General features: G+C 44.6%; 3 protein-coding genes across 7 annotated transcripts in view; 2 read left to right on the top strand and 1 right to left on the bottom strand.

Moving 5' to 3' along the window:
• Positions 1–987, top strand: part of sp1 (sp1 transcription factor) — a 13747-nt gene extending 12760 nt beyond the window's left edge. For all 3 annotated transcript variants that reach the window (XM_061220215.1, XM_061220214.1, XM_061220213.1), the window contains exon 6: positions 1–987. This exon is cut by the window's left edge and continues 829 nt beyond it. The gene's annotated coding sequence lies outside the window, so the exon portion shown is untranslated.
• A 2219-nt stretch (positions 988–3206) lies between these two features.
• LOC133110557 (cell division cycle-associated protein 7-like) lies at positions 3207–7471 on the bottom strand. Of its 2 annotated transcripts, none has more exons than XM_061220755.1 (9): positions 7387–7471; positions 7166–7297; positions 6593–6880; positions 5743–5826; positions 5223–5378; positions 4434–4577; positions 4170–4319; positions 3679–3815; positions 3207–3379 (listed from the first exon to the last, which is right to left on the bottom strand). In XM_061220755.1, exons 1-9 carry the CDS (start codon positions 7393–7395, stop codon positions 3331–3333), a joined length of 1149 nt encoding a protein of 382 aa, XP_061076739.1. In that variant the 5' UTR covers positions 7396–7471; the 3' UTR covers positions 3207–3330. The 2 variants fall into 2 exon arrangements, with proteins under 2 accessions (XP_061076739.1, XP_061076741.1); XM_061220757.1 differs by having other exon boundaries at positions 4207–4319.
• Positions 7472–9339: 1868 nt separating this feature from the next.
• Positions 9340–15368, top strand: prr13 (proline rich 13). Of its 2 annotated transcripts, none has more exons than XM_061218551.1 (4): positions 9340–9472; positions 11163–11234; positions 11451–11971; positions 13723–15368. In XM_061218551.1, exons 2-4 carry the CDS (start codon positions 11219–11221, stop codon positions 13771–13773), a joined length of 588 nt encoding a protein of 195 aa, XP_061074535.1. In that variant the 5' UTR covers positions 9340–9472; positions 11163–11218; the 3' UTR covers positions 13774–15368. The 2 variants fall into 2 exon arrangements, with proteins under 2 accessions (XP_061074535.1, XP_061074536.1); XM_061218552.1 differs by having other exon boundaries at positions 9434–9583.
• The last annotated feature ends 214 nt before the right edge of the window (positions 15369–15582 follow it).

The following is a 15582-nucleotide window of genomic DNA, read 5'->3' as shown; positions in this document are numbered from 1 at the left end:
TCCATTCCCAGCTGAGACACGGGGGCCATCTTGGCCCGGTCCATTCTCCCTGAGACACGGGGGCCATCTTGGCCCGGTCCATTCTCCCTGAGACACGGGGGCCATCTTGGCCCGGTCCATTCTCCCTGAGACACGGGGGCCATCTTGGCCCGGTCCATTCCCAGCTGAGACATGGGGGCCATCTTGGCCCGGTCCATTCTCAGCTGAGACACGGGGGCCATCTTGGCCCGGTCCATTCTCAGCTGAGACACGGGGGCCATCTTGGCCCGGTCCATTCCCAGCTGAGACACGGGGGCCATCTTGGCCCGGTCCATTCCCAGCTGAGACACGGGGGCCATCGTGGCCCGGTCCATTCTCAGCTGAGACATGGGGGCCATCTTGGCCCGGTCCATTCTCCCTGAGACATGGGGGCCATCTTGGCCCGGTCCATTCTCCCTGAGACACGGGGGTGTGCTGGCAGCAGTGGACACCTGAAATGAGCCTCCGCTGAAGAGAACCAGCACTAGTCATGTTTGGGGTTGGGGGGGTAGAAGGACACTGAATTTTTTTTTTTTTTGCCTTTTATATTATTCATATTATGGTACACATTTAAGCCATCATGCTTTGATGAAATTATCATGGCAAAAAACATTTTTTTGGATAGTTTGATTTTTGTAAATATATATTTTCTAAATATGAAATACTACAAGAATTATCATAGAAAGGATCACCTTACAGTCGCCAGAGATTGCCTTTCTTTTGTGCGTGTGCCTCCTTACATGAACAATCTTAAACCTTGATATAATTTTTTATACAAATACAGATTTTCTGTGAGACCAAGTTTGTAAACTCAACTCAAAAAGTGTTTGGTTTAGAACTATGTTTGTACAGTACAGTCCAGTATGTCTTTTTTCTGCAGACACTTTTTCTCCAACTTCAATTTTCTACTTTTGGGTTATCAATGAAATTCTCAAAATAACATAATTAAAAAGCAGTTAAACATTATATCGACAAGTATTTTAAGGTTTTCTGTTGTTGAAATATATCAATGTAAAGCTGGCTCTGAACCAAAGGTCTATATTCAGTCAGGTTGTTTTTAAACTGAAGAGCTGGAATGGTCTGAGTTCTGCCGCCCAATTGAGCCATCATGACAGCCAGCGCTGCTTAATCCCACGTTTTGGAGCACTACTTTCTACCACTTTGGATTTTCTTGTTTCACTGAAGAACTTGGTGGGTTTTCTTATATTTTATTTTTCAGAGGCTTGTTTAAATGTATATGTATGTATTCTGGAGTTGACCAGAGTGGTGCCACATGTTGGTCGCTGTTTCTGTTATTCCTCAAAAGATCTGTTGGTATGCAAACTTTTTAACGTAACATTTAAAATGTACCTTTTTTATACACTTTTTATTCCGATTCCGCTGTCTCGACAGAAGGATGTGTATATTGTAATAAGGGCTATCAATTTGGAAGGGGGCGGGGAGTGTTTGAAACATTTAAAAAGGTGAAGGTTTAAAATGCATCACTGTAAATTACTACTATCATTTGAAGTATCTAATTAGAGCATAACATTTTGGGTTCTTTTGAAAAGTCAATTATTTAAACATTACAACCGGGGACAGTGCTTAATTTGTGTATGAACTCTCTTCAAGAGTAAATTTATTTTCAGAGTTTAACCTGTGTGCCCTAAAAGGCCACAGATTCTTTATTAATCTTTTCATTTTATATCGGGGAGGGGGGTTGGGGGCTTGTATTTGTGAATACTACTACAGATGCCAACAGCTGGATTAAAACCATACGTAAAGGGACGTGCGGTGGCCTTGTCTCGTGTGTGTGTGTGAGAGAGGTGTGTGTGAGAGGTATGAGGTGTGTGTGGGAGAGGTATGAGGTGTGTGTGTGTGAGAGAGAGAGATTTGGAGCGGTGTTGATACAGCCCTATACTTCCTTCGAGGTCCCAGCTTCCTTTGTAGCGCAGCACCAATCAACACCCACCTGCTGTAGCACAGCACCAATCAACACCCCTAGGAGGAAGCAACATAGCAATGCACTCTGGGATTGCGAGAAGCGATGGTTTAGTTCCAGTTAAACGTATGGGCTATTGCAAGAATGTAGCTTGGTTTGCTTGTGCATTCATTTCTTTCCACACAAGCATCCCATTGGATTGCTTTACTAACACCATCCTCAGTCATTGGAAATTATGTAATTACGACCAGTGTTGATGTGCATTTTTTTGGAAGGAAAGATATTTTATGCATTTGGCAGCCTGGCAGGTTTACAGTGTCTGTTAAAGGCCAATTCCAGGGTTTGTGGTCTAAAATGGGACTGTACACCTGAAACACAGAAGCAGTTCCTACGTCCGATTTGAGTGCTGCCCCAGTAACTGTTAGTACAGTGGTCCTCAATCCTGGTCCTGGAGAGCAGCAGGGTGTGCTGGGGTCCTCAATCCTGGTCCTGGAGAGCCGCAGGGTGTGCTGGGGTCCTCAATCCTGGTCCTGGAGAGCCGCAGGGTGTGCTGGGGTCCTCAATCCTGGTCCTGGAGAGCAGCAGGGTGTGCTGGGGTCCTCACTCCTGGTCCTGGAGAGCCGCAGGGTGTGCTGGGGTCCTCACTCCTGGTCCTGGAGAGCCACAGGATCTGCTGGACTGGACACCAGTTTTACCTGCGATTCAGTCATCCCTCAACAAGAGGGCAGTAGAGCCCTCATGTCAGTGAATTACAACATGGCTCCTCCCTGTATTCTACAGCAATTGCCAATAATTGCACAGGCTGTAATTGACATTGCTGCATTCAGTGCATAAAACCAGACAGACATTCATGTCGTGTTGGATCTTTTCTACTTTTTTCTAAGCAGTGGGATGTTAAGTACAATTTGATTACTTGCTCCCACAAAGTAAGTTTTAAAGCGATACATTTCACTGTCAAGCACAACTTCCTGCTTGGACAATTGCTTGACAAAACCTTTGACTGCCTCCACAAATCTGTCAACTTGCCCTAAAGTCACCCTTGAGTGCCCCATTAATCCTTTGGGACTTTCATGCTTTCAACACACTGTACCTTGCATTATCACAGACGAACACAGTTCAATTGCAGAGGTGAACCTCAAAGTTCAAGAGGCACCGTTTAAGGCGGTGTAGTGTTGGGTGAAAGCATTTTATTTAAGGTTTGATTATTCACCATCCACTTTTTGGATCCTGGATGTTTTGCTTTGAAGAGTCAAACAAGATCCACATATTAAGTCATATTTGTTTATTTTAAAATCAGATTTAAAAAACAAAACAAAAGGTATAAAAACAGATTAGGGGCGTCAGCTGGTCAGAAAGTGAAGGCGATGATTCTCCCAACTCTTCAGCCCCAGTTACTCATCCTCCTCCTCCTCATCTCCAGTTTTCATCTTATTACGAAGACTGGCAGGGAAATACAGCAGGAGATTAACGCACAATAATGAAACCTGAAGCAAACATGGCTGCCCAAAACAAGAGCAAGCAGATTGGCCAGGGGTGACTTTTCCTGATCAAATCAGATCACTAACATTCAGACCCCACATGCTTCAAGAGGCACTAGCGCCTGGCTTTATTACCAAACATTCTCTGGAAACTACCAGTCAAAACAAGGCAGAAGTTCTTCATGTGTGCACCTGTATGACATACCCAGCGACTGGAACGGCATTTCCTGCCTGAGGAGGCGTCCCGTAAACGATGCGTACCTGCTGAGGTAGGAGTGGACGTCGGAGAAGCCGTGGTACTGCGCCAGGGGGAACAGGATGCCTGTGGGGCAGCGGCCGTCTCGGTGCCGGCAGAAGCTGCAGTTACAGATCCCACGGCACGGCGGACACCGCCAATCCTGTCGGGGGAAACCAACCAGTAAAACTATTCATATTCTGTAAAACGCATTTACTGATGAACTGTAGGGCTGCTGCAAGGCAAGGCAAAGCACACAAAGCTTTAGCTAGTGCAAACAGGACAGAATGGTTCAGCAATCAAGCCAAATACTAGTGACCCCAGATAACATTTAGGGCCAGTTTCACAGACAGTCCTGCTGAACAAATAAATAAAAATACTGCAAGCTAGATTGGGAGCTGGTTGACCAGTTCAGACCAGCTAAGTATACATGGACAGACTAGCAGTATACATGGACAGACTAGTGTCATGGACAGACTAGCAGCTATCCAGCACCCGGAGGTGGCACTGATCTCACCGGATCCAGAAGGGCGGTCCGAACGTCTTCCCCATACCGGTTCCTCAGGCAGGGTCCGCAGAACTGGCCCTGGACCCCACGGCAACCCTCGTCACGGCAACAGGTCTTGGTATCTATAGTTTTCTGTCGGCACTGATGGCATGTGGAGCCCTGAGGACGATTAGAGGGGAACTAGTAAACTTCTCATTTCATCCACTACAACTGCGTTTTCCCTGGATTGCCTGAAGTTCTCCAGACCGAAACGCCCCCCCAGGGGAGACTCACCGAGGCGCGGTTGTAGACCTTTGCCACCAGGCTCTCAGCCACCAGGTCCAGCTCATCCTGGGTGATGTCCTCCACAGGCCTCACCTCGTGGGGGTTGCTCGGGTTGGGCCGGGGGCTGGCACGCCGACGGGGGGGGCGCCTCACCTGGAAGAACAGCTCAAATGCCGCTCACCACACACACACACACACACACACACACACACATTCACCACACTCAACACACAGACCAAGAGCGCCACACGCCACACGGTAAACTGTAGATGTTGGCCATTTGAAACAGACCCAGCAAATTTCCAATGAACACCAATACCAACCAGATGGTACAATCATCTGAAAGAATTCGGTTTTGAATACTGGTGGAAATTGACTCAATTAATAAAAACACCCACAATCTGTAGGAATCCTACTGGCAGCTTAAAGGGCTAAAGCAGTGGTTCACACTCAGCAGCAGGGTGTGCTGGTTTTTGCTCTTACCCGGCACTTGATTAATTAAAACAAATAATTACATGGTTGACTCGCCTCCCTTGGTTTGTTGGGTCTGAATTGGTTGCCGATATTTAGGCAAAAACACAAGAACTCAAGCGTCTATAAGAAGGCATTAGGCCCTGTTAGTAGTACAGGGATCTAGTGCTCGTATTCAAAAATACGAAATTTGGAGAGCTGATCTAGGATCAGTTTTAAGCTACCCATGTCCCAACCACATCCATGATTCCCATCCTAGGTCAGCACTGATTTATGAATGCACTAACAGAGCCCTGGTGGTCGCTCGGTAACCAAAAGGAGGCGCACCTCCAGGAGAGCGTCCTCCAGGCTCCTCTCCAGGTCTTGCTCCTCCTTCAGGGAGCCCTCGGCTGCACACCCGCCCATGGAGCGTGTGTGTCTCCGCGAAGTCCGCTCCGGATTCCGCCGAGTCTCGCCGGGAGCCAGGGAGGCCCGAGGGGCACGCTGAACCCCGAAAAGATGCTCAAGTCAAAAACCCAGAAAAGATGCTCAAGTCAAAGGGCGAACCCCACAGAGATGCTCAAGTCAAAGAGCGAACCCCACAGAGATGCTCACATTAATGAGCCAACCCCTTACCAGAAAGTATTCTCCCAAAAACTGCATACAGCCCACACAGTCAGAGCTTCTACAACAATGGCAAAGTACATGACAATGCTCAAAGGCTCTTATCGTTATCAGCGGCTACACCGTGGGCCAGCGGCTACACCGTGGGCCAGCGGCTACACCGTGGGCCAGGGACTACACCGTGGGCCAGGGACATTTTCACACTCCAGGGACAGTCAGCTGAAGGAGTGAAAGGAGAGCTCACTGCGTTGGGACGTTTCTGCTGGGCCCCCTCAGTCTTCAGTAATGAATCTGGCATCTTCTGCAGGTCAGCCATTAGCTGTGCCAACTGTAAAACAGGAATCCCAGAAACCATTTATGCCACTGGGCACAGCTACGTCCCTCAAAAGCAGCACACATGCTTCAGAAAAGATTGCAAATTTCTAGATCTAAAGCCAGTTTCTTGACAAACTAATTTAAATTGGTACATTCCCAAATGCTACCGATCTCAATCATTCTTTAACCAAAACTCATCTGAAAGACCAGTGTGGGTGGAAGTTTTCATTCCCAGAGGTCCGTATTGATCTCTGCTCACCAACAAGTACTGCAATTAGACTGCCTAGTGACACCTTGAGGATAAGGTCAAACATTTCCTCGGTCATGATGAGGAAAAGCTTGTGACCCTGGCAAGAACATGCATGTGGTTTATGGAACTCAATTATCTTAACCGGCTTATCCTGAACAGGGTTGGAAGAGGGCTGGAGCTTACCCCAGCATACATTGGGTGAAAGGCAGGAATACACCCTGGACAGGTCGCCAGTCCATCGCAGGGCACACACACCATTCACTCACACACTTATACCTACAGGTAATTTAGACTCTCCAATCAGCCTAACATGCATGTCTTTGGACTGTGGGAGGAAACCCACACAGACACGGGGAGAACATGCAAACTCCACACAGAGGCCCGACCAGGATTCGAACCCAGGACCTCCTTGCTGTGAGGCAGCAGTGCCACCCATGGAACTCAATTATACAAATCTAAATCCAAAACACAAGCGCTTTAGATTTTCTAAATGTGGCCATTTAAAGCTCATTCTCCCACTGGCCATCACCATGGCTTTGTTGGATTTGATGTTCAACGCCCTCTTCTCCAGAAACGTTTGGGACGAGTCAGCTTCGGAGTCCGAATTGGAATGCGCTGTTGGCGTAGGTGGGATGAAAGGAATGGCATTTCCTCCTCGTTCTGATTTGATCGCCTTTTTAACGCCTCTGCGTTCGGCCTCCTCCTGGTGGTTGGCGCGGGTCCGGGGGCGAAGGGCCACCCGGAGGGTGAAACGCTGCGGGGGCCGAGGCGATCTTTTCGGAGAAGAGACTTCGGAGTAGTCCTCACTGTCTGAGCACTGAGGGAATAGAATAGTCATTAAACACGAGATTGAAGTCACGGTTGCTTGTTCAACAATGAATACAACTCCAGCCGTGGTTATTGAGAGCCACAAGGTCGAGCTGACGGCTCGGAGTAAACGCAGCAATCAAATGCTAGTAGACGATACACTGAACAACAACTAAATCTGCACATGCTCCAGTTTTTTTGCGTCATTTGTACATAATGCACGGCTCAATCACAAGTAGCTACATTTAACACATTATAAAACCCTCTGAACGAAAGGATGAGAACGTCACTCAACCATATCATTGTCGAGATCACGGACTTCATCGTCGCAAAATCCGTGAAAAGTTCGATCGTGTTCATTGTCGGAATCTTCAGCGAAAATATCACACAGCTGTCTCGAAAGTGACGACAACTCCAGGGGACCTTCCTGGAAAATGAAATTGCAGGGACGCCAAGTGAAAACATGCAATACAAGTAAGCCAACCATATCGATGATACAATAGCGATACACGTTACCTTTTCCATGATTGTGTTCTAGCCCACAGCTCAATGTTGCTCCCTCACGTCGTAACTTTGTGAAACCAGCCTTCCCAATCAAATTTCCGGCCTTTTTATTGGATCCACGCATACGTTTTTAATTGAATTGTCCCCATGTGGTCAACTCAACTTTTGCGTCAATCCAGTTGCCTTTCATGATCTTAAAATCGGCCGACATTCGTAGCTTATTTGTAGAAACTATTTCACCATGTTTAGACGTCCATTCCTACATAGGCTAATATTACATTTACTGGACAAAAACAACATATCAGTTAAGGGCACACCCGGTGAATTCCGTCAACCTCGGGGAAAATATCACAATAAGGTAAGTGTTTTAATTGTTATTGCGTTGACAGTGACAAAAACTCAGTGAGCGTACTCCATTTATACGCCATGTATAATGTATATGGCCAACCTGATGTTGTAAAGATGTGCATGGCAGGCATCCACATAAGAGAAAACGTGATACCAGATAGGATATGTATGTGTTTACAACACTGCTCATATAAACTTCACATGAAGCTTTTCTTCCTCCTGTTTCGATAATTCTCTGAAGGCGTTACATGCCCCCCAGCGCTCTTCAACGACCCATTGTGGGGCTGATTTTTGCCTATGGACGTAGTCAGATTTTTGATGGGTCTGAATAAAATATAATATACGATGTTATTTATTTAGCTACTTAATTAATTAATTATTTAAAAGACTATAGTGGGCCCAATTTGTTTGCCAGGTGAATAGTACTGCTATCTGACCATGTACTCATGAACAGTCTGAGGCTGATTTAGTGGATGTGTTGGTTATAGGCAGAGGGGATGTGTCCATTATTGCCACAGTGGATGTGGCCATTATATGCAGAGGGGATGTGTCCGTTATAGGGAGAGTGGATGTGTCCATTATAGGCACAGTGGATGGGCATATATCTTTTGGCCTTTTTGCACATATTGTATTCATGCTTGCCTTACATTTATTTTTCAAAGCTAAATGTCGTGATAATTATGATTTTCACCTGTCCTGCCATTTAGCTTTAAAAAAAAAAAAATCTCGATCTATGTTAAAATCTCCTTACCAACAGAACGTGATGCACATTTAACCTTGAAAAGGTGATCTGCTAAGAGCTGACGGCTCACTGAACTAACCAGGAAAACTCAGCTCTTTTCTACTTTACTCCAAACAGTTAAAATAGCTGACCCACCTGTATCTACGATTGGATCTTACGGTGTTGCCAATTTCTTTGTACCTAAATAAAAATAATATCATAATTGACAGTAAAACAACTGAACGCAGTGCAACCTGGTGACAAAGAGAGTATTGTTAGAGGTGTGGGGGATAGTGTGGACATTTTTATGATAGCCAGTAATATTCTTCTAATTTGCCACAATGGCAGTCTGTGTTTGGTACATTGGGATAGTTTTGCATTACGTATGATTCGACAATCGGCCATTTTCACCACAGGCACATTACAAATACTTTGGTTATTCGATTGTTGGCAGGCTGCATACATAGTCATTCAAATGTTATGCAATGTGACAGTGATGTAATGGAACATTATGTTCATTTTACTGAAAATTCCTGAGATAGAGCCCCCTAGTGGAAGTCTTACGGAAACGATTTAGTCAGAAATCGTGCCTCCCTCAGGAAGAATGTTCTCCTCGTTATAAACCAAAAAAATGAAAAAATAGACACAAGGCGTAACCCTAAAACAAAACGAACGTTTTATTTTACGATGTCATGGAGTGCTTTTTAGACGTGATTATATGTGATATGTAAAGATAATTGATTCATTTCTCCTCATATATGACAGGAATACTTGGACAGATGTGAATGATGACTTTATATTACAGATTTAAGATGGCCGTCCGAACTATCGACACATCCGGGGAACACGAAGCACACAGCACACAGAACGCAGTTTACGCACACAATTTGCGGAACCTCCTATTCGCTGTTGGACCTCACTGAATGGGGTGACGTCAATAAATTAAGTGTAGAATGCGGAAGGACAATATTGTTGACACACCTTCTGGCTGAAACTTCATACTTTTAAAAGACGTACGTTCTTCCAACGGTAAGATTTTGGGCCTTGTTTTGAGAGGAATTGGGAAAATACGGACTTGATAAAGGAAAGTTTGCGCTGGTGTAAATTAGGCTTTCTCAAACATAAACACGTTTCAGAAAAGTAAGTCAAAACAACGTTAGTTAGCATTCGTAATTGTGTGTATGCTGAAGCCAAATCGATCACTAGCACTGGGTATCAATACCAGAGGCTGTACACTCATGTTAGCTATCCACTCCTTTAACTAACATTGTTAGCTTTGTTACAAAATGGTGAACAAGTCTGTGATTCGGCAGAATGTTTCTTTCTTCATGTTATGTATGTTTAAACAGTAACATTATTTGCGGAACAATGACAGTTGCCCAATATACAGTTGTGTTCAAATAAATAGCAATGCGTTAAAAAAGTGAATAAAGTGCAGATATTTTTTAATAGCTTTTAGTTCTTTATTTCAAATGTAGTGGAAACATTACATTCAATTCCAAATCAAAGCACTAACAAATTTGATCAAGTATTTTTACAGGAAACAAAGAAAAGGAATATTATTCTGTTCAAAAAAATGGCAGTGTCGACATTTTTCTTTTCAAACTGAAACACTTACTGTCTAAGCTGAAGAAATTTTTCAAGATTTAACTTCACTTTAAATTACTTAACTAATATTTAGTTGCATAACCATTTCTGCTGTGCATCTGCGTTGCATTGAGTTCTGGCACCTAGAAACATGTATTTCAGCCCAGGATGAACAAACTACATTCTGCAGTTCCTGTGAATTTTTGGGTTTTGCTTCAGAAACTGCATTTTTAATGTCACCCCACAAGTTTTCAATGCGGTTGAGGTCGCGGGATTGAGCTGGCCACTCCATTACCTCAATCCTTTTTATCTGGAACCGAGATGTTCCTCGATTACTTGTGTTTTTGGGGTCCTTGTCTTGTTGAAACACCCATTTCAGGGGCATTTCCTCTTCAGCATATGGCCGCGTAATCTCTTCAAGTTCAAACTTCAAACTCTTTGAACTGATCCATGATCCCTGGTATACGAACCCAACACTGTAGTATGAAAAACATCCCCATACCATGATTTTTGCACCACCATGCTTCACTGTCTTCACAGTGTACTGTGGCTTGAATTCAGTACCCGGGGTTGTCTGACGTACAATTTTACTCATCAGTCCACAGAATGTTACGCCATTTCTCATTGGGCCAATCGATGTGTTCCTGGGTGAATTTTAACCGATTCTGCACAAGCCCTTTTTTCAACAATGGTGCTTTATGGGGGCTTCTTGCTGATAGCTCATTGACTGTAACAGCACTTGCAGGTAATTTTAGATCATCTTTGATCTGTCTGGAGCTGATAAATGGCTGAATCTTTGCCATTCTGACTATTCTTTGATCCATTTTAACAGTAGTTGCTCGTTTTCTTCCGCGTGTTTTGGATTTTTGTTGCCATTTTAAAGCATTTGAGATGATTTTAGCTGAGCATCCTATAATTTGCTGGACTTCTTTATATGTTTTCCTCTCTCCAATCAACTTTTTAATGAAATGTTGTTGTTCCTCCAAACATTGTTTGGAATGGCACATTTTATGAAGCATGATGATGATGATTATTATTATTATTATTATTAGAAGCTGTGATTGACTCAATGCCTAGTGTAGTACGGTGGTGGGGCTGTAGCAGTCTAAATAATCTTCACTTGTTTTTCCAGCTCGGGGGCACAATAGATCTGCATTTTCCAGTTTCTAATCGGTTAAAGCATCAGTAATGTGGCCTAACCAAGGTACATACCCATTTTGTCAATAGATTTGTTTTAAATGTGATAATTTGTCATTTTGGCAAATAATCTCTAATAAAGTTAAGAAATAAGAAAAAAAAACATTTTTTGGAGTCTTGAATGTCCTTAAAGTCAGTAAATATAAATCATTTTGAAGAATACATTATTTTGTGATATGGACTGATGTATCTGTTATTCTGATGAGTTATGTTTTTGGCACAGGTCCTCCACCACCAATGGGCTACCCAGCAGGTCCTCCAACGGGCTACCCAGCAGGTCCTCCAACGGGCTACCCAGCAGGTCCTCCAATGGGCTACCCCACAGCCCCGCCTGGGCCCAACCCAGTTTACCCTCCTGGCTCGATGCCGGGCTGCCCCCCTGGCCCAAATCCTGCTTACCCTCCTGGCCACAACCCCGTGTACCCCCCCGGAGTGCACCCCGCCCTCCCCCCGGGGGGCGGGGCCTATCCTGTCCCAGGGCAGTTCCCGTACCCCACTGGGCCTGTCGCCCCTGGTTACCCGGGGGGGCACTCCCCCAACATGCACCACCACGGGGGCAAAAAGCACGGGAAGCATGGGAAGCATGGGGGGGCCTACCCCATGGGGGGGGGCTGTGGCCCCATGGGGGGCATGATGGCAGGGGGGCTGGCCGGTGCGGGCATGGGCATTGGGGGCCACAAAATGCACAAGAAGATGAAGAAGATGAAGAAGGGGAAGGGCCACAAACACAGCAAACATGGCAAGGTGAGAGGGAGGACTGAGCTGGGGGCTCTGAGTTGCATCTTACACACACACTCACACTCACACTCACACGCACACAGACGCCACACACACATACACGCCTTTCTCACACACACACACACACTCACCTCTCACACACACACGCCTCACACACACACACACCAAGATGTCTCACATACACACATGCACGCACAGACGCCTCACACACACTCACACACACACGAACACAGACACCTCACACACAAAGACACTACACACACACACACACACACACACACACACCTCTCTCACACACACACACACAGACGCCTCACATACACACACACACACACACACACTCATGAACGCATATGTGTGAGGCATACAGTCTACAGGACAGTTGGTCTCCAGGAACAGGGTTGGGTTGGGCATGCCTGATTTACAAGTTCTGCACGTGGTAACAATATGGCAACTCAAATTTGATAGGTCTTCTAGTTTTTCAGCTGCCTGCATTTGTTCCCTTTGTGTAATTCAATCAACAGCAGGTAAAATTAGCAGGACACAGAGAAATGGTGGACAAAGGATGTCCTGTGCAGGGAGAGAGCCATTTTAGCTGAAATATGGGACATCTGAGCTGATAGGGCACTGTGTAAGCAAAGACATTTTTTGTTGCCCAGAGGTGTAAAGTCCAGGGGTTAGAAAAGAAAAGCCCTGCCACGTGGTTCTTCCACCCATGAACTTAAACTGATTTCAATGAGGCCGTGTCTGAAATGGCTGAATTGCTTAGTATTGCACAGATAAAATGAGTACACTAGATGAGAAAGTAGGCAAACAGTTTCTCTCAATGTAGTATTCATGACATACATATTTTCAGGGTTTCGCTACAGTGCAGTGCATTAATTAATGGCATTTGGGAAACGTGGGAGTGCCTCAAAATGTGGTGTGTGTTAAACATACTGAACAACCTATCCCCAAGCCCCTTTACATGCTGACCCCACCTCTTCCTCTCACCTGTCGGACTGTGATTGGACCCAAAGATGGCTCCCCCTCTCCCTCTTTGTGGGACCTAATAATAAGTATGGTTTACTTCCTGAAAAGTGTGCTGGTGAATACACTCAGCAAAACCCTGGAAGTATATAACGTATGCTTAAAAAGTATGCTTTCTGATCCAGTGTACTCAAGGCCTGTATTCGGGAACACATTGCATACTAACATAAGTAAGAATTTTTAGAAAACGTTTCAGACACCATCATTGTTCTAGCTCCTGGTTGAAGAATTGTGCTAATTCGCAAATCCGGGTGATTGGAGCAAAATATATAGGTGGACTTTTTACTTTCTGAGCCTGGACTTCCACCTCTGGTCTGATCACTGCCCCTCCCTGTTGAACATCTTGACTGTTGCACCAGTATCAGCATCTGTGGATAGAAGGCCAGAACGGAGCACAAAATATGTGTTTTCAAATTTACCTGTGTTCGTGTGGACATAGTTATATATAGATATTGTTGTATTGTATTAGATATTGTATTGTTGTACTCAGGGTATTCTAGCTGTCAAACGTGGTATGCTAGTTTAAGTTGATGTATTCTTCAAGGGTTCCAATTGTATCTGTATGGTCACGCTAGGACTTGGAACCATACTGTCCTCTAGGGTCCTCTTCACACTTGTTCTTGTGTTCGATCTGCAGTTCGTTGTATGTCGCTCTGGATAAGAGCATCTGCGAAATGCTTTGTAATGTAATGCTAAAGCAGCCGATGTGTGCATTTTCTGCCCAACAGTCATCCTCCAGCAGCAGCAGCAGCAGCAGCAGCAGCAGCGACTCTGATTAATCCCACCGAAGCCCAGTCAGATGCCTGACTATTCCCACCGAAGCCCAGTCAGATGCCTGACTATTCCCACCGAAGCCCAGTCAGATGCCTGACTATTCCCACCGAAGCCCAGTCAGATGCCTGACTATTCCCACCGAACCCCAGTCAGATGCCTGACTATTCTCACTGAACCCCAGTCAGACGCCTGACTATTCCCACCAAACCCCAGTCAGACACCTGACTATTCTCACCAAACCCCAGTCAGATGCCTGACTAATCCCACTGAACCTGTCAGAAGCCTGACTATTCCCACCAAATACCAGTCAGACGCCTGACTACTCCCACTGAACCCCAGTCAGACGCCTGACTATTCTCACTGAAACCCAGTCAGACGCCTGACTACTCCCACTGAACCCCAGTCAGACGCCTGACTATTCTCACTGAACCCCAGTCAGACGCCTGACTACTCCCACTGAACCCCAGTCAGACGCCTGACTATTCTCACTGAACCCCAGTCAGACGCCTGACTAATCCCACTGAACCTCAGTCAGAAGCCTGACTATTCCCACCAAATACCAGTCAGACGCCTGACTACTCCCACTGAACCCCAGTCAGACGCCTGACTATTCTCACTGAACCCCAGTCAGACGCCTGACTATTCCCACTGAACCCCAGACAGATGTCTGACCACTCTCCCTATTTGCCAAGAGCCTGCATGTTTGATATGACCATAATAAGGATGTTACTGATGTCACAGCCAATCAAAGTCATTGACACTGTTTGCTGCTTTCTTGTATGTATTTCAAATTATTTAAAAGGGATCTCATCAGAATTGTTGATGTCTATAAAATATTAAATTAGCAATACTGTAGGCTTTGGCAATCAATAATGACAGTAGCCTTACAACTGAAGGACATTGTAGCAGGACTGTCCGCAAAAGGAAAACATGATTAACTTCTGAAATGAGCAGCAATAATTTGGCATGCCTTACATTGACAGATTTTTGCTCACAATTTTTATTACTAATCACTAATATTGAAATGTGTAATACATTTTTGGGACCATGTTTAAAGATTGTGATATTTCTGTTTATGATGGTTGATAAGCTGATGATACCAAACTAAAATGGTTAAGAACTGTGTCTGTAGAATTTAACTAATCGCATAGCTATTACCAAAGTCATTGTGTACCAGAATGACATTTCATTAATTAAAATACAATGTAATTATTTACAGAGCATAACTTATGATTTTATTCTGTTTAAAAATATCAGCTGTCTTAGCCACAGATAAAGCTCCAATATGGCAGATCACATTGCTCTCTGTGATTGTGTTACTGCAGGGATGTTTGTATATAATTTTTGAGCATGTGCCTTGCGTAAAAATTTGACTTGCTTCTAACTACTCACTGTATTATTACGTAAAACACTATTACTACTGCGAGTTCATTGTACCTGGAATACCTAACGATGCAAAATACACTGTGTTCTCTATGACAAAATTTATATAAAATATATTTCGTTCTCTGTGTGTTTCTGTGCTCATCTTCCGTTTTTAATGTCTTATTCCTAACGAGAAACGTGAGAAGTTCCAATAAAACTCAAGCTATACGCTGGAGAGGTTGTTAAGGTTTCGTTTCTGAATAGACATATTGCATTCACACACGAATGATGCAACAACATACTACTTTATAGTATCATTATTCCCGTTTTGAATTGCCCATCTTTCATCATCATATGTGATGGTAATGATTTAAAAATACATGTTTTAGCCGTATTTTTTCCTCTCCCATATTTAAGATTTGCGAAATAAGCGCGTACTATCCAGAAAT

Source organism: Conger conger, chromosome 14 (genome assembly GCF_963514075.1).
Source record: "Conger conger chromosome 14, fConCon1.1, whole genome shotgun sequence".
In the NCBI taxonomy this organism is placed as follows: domain Eukaryota; kingdom Metazoa; phylum Chordata; class Actinopteri; order Anguilliformes; family Congridae; genus Conger; species Conger conger.
This window is presented reverse-complemented; position numbering and strand designations above follow the sequence as displayed.

Excerpts from the sequence above, each read along its gene's own strand:
- LOC133110557 (XM_061220755.1), bottom strand. Across the intron at positions 6,881-7,165 it reads GTGATCTCGACAATGATATG|TGCTCAGACAGTGAGGACTA; the intron begins GTTGAGTGACGT and ends CTATTCCCTCAG. Across the intron at positions 3,380-3,678 it reads GTCCACTCCTACCTCAGCAG|TCTTCGTAATAAGATGAAAA; the intron begins GTACGCATCGTT and ends TTTCCCTGCCAG.
- prr13 (XM_061218551.1), top strand. Across the intron at positions 11,972-13,722 it reads AACACAGCAAACATGGCAAG|TCATCCTCCAGCAGCAGCAG; the intron begins GTGAGAGGGAGG and ends TCTGCCCAACAG.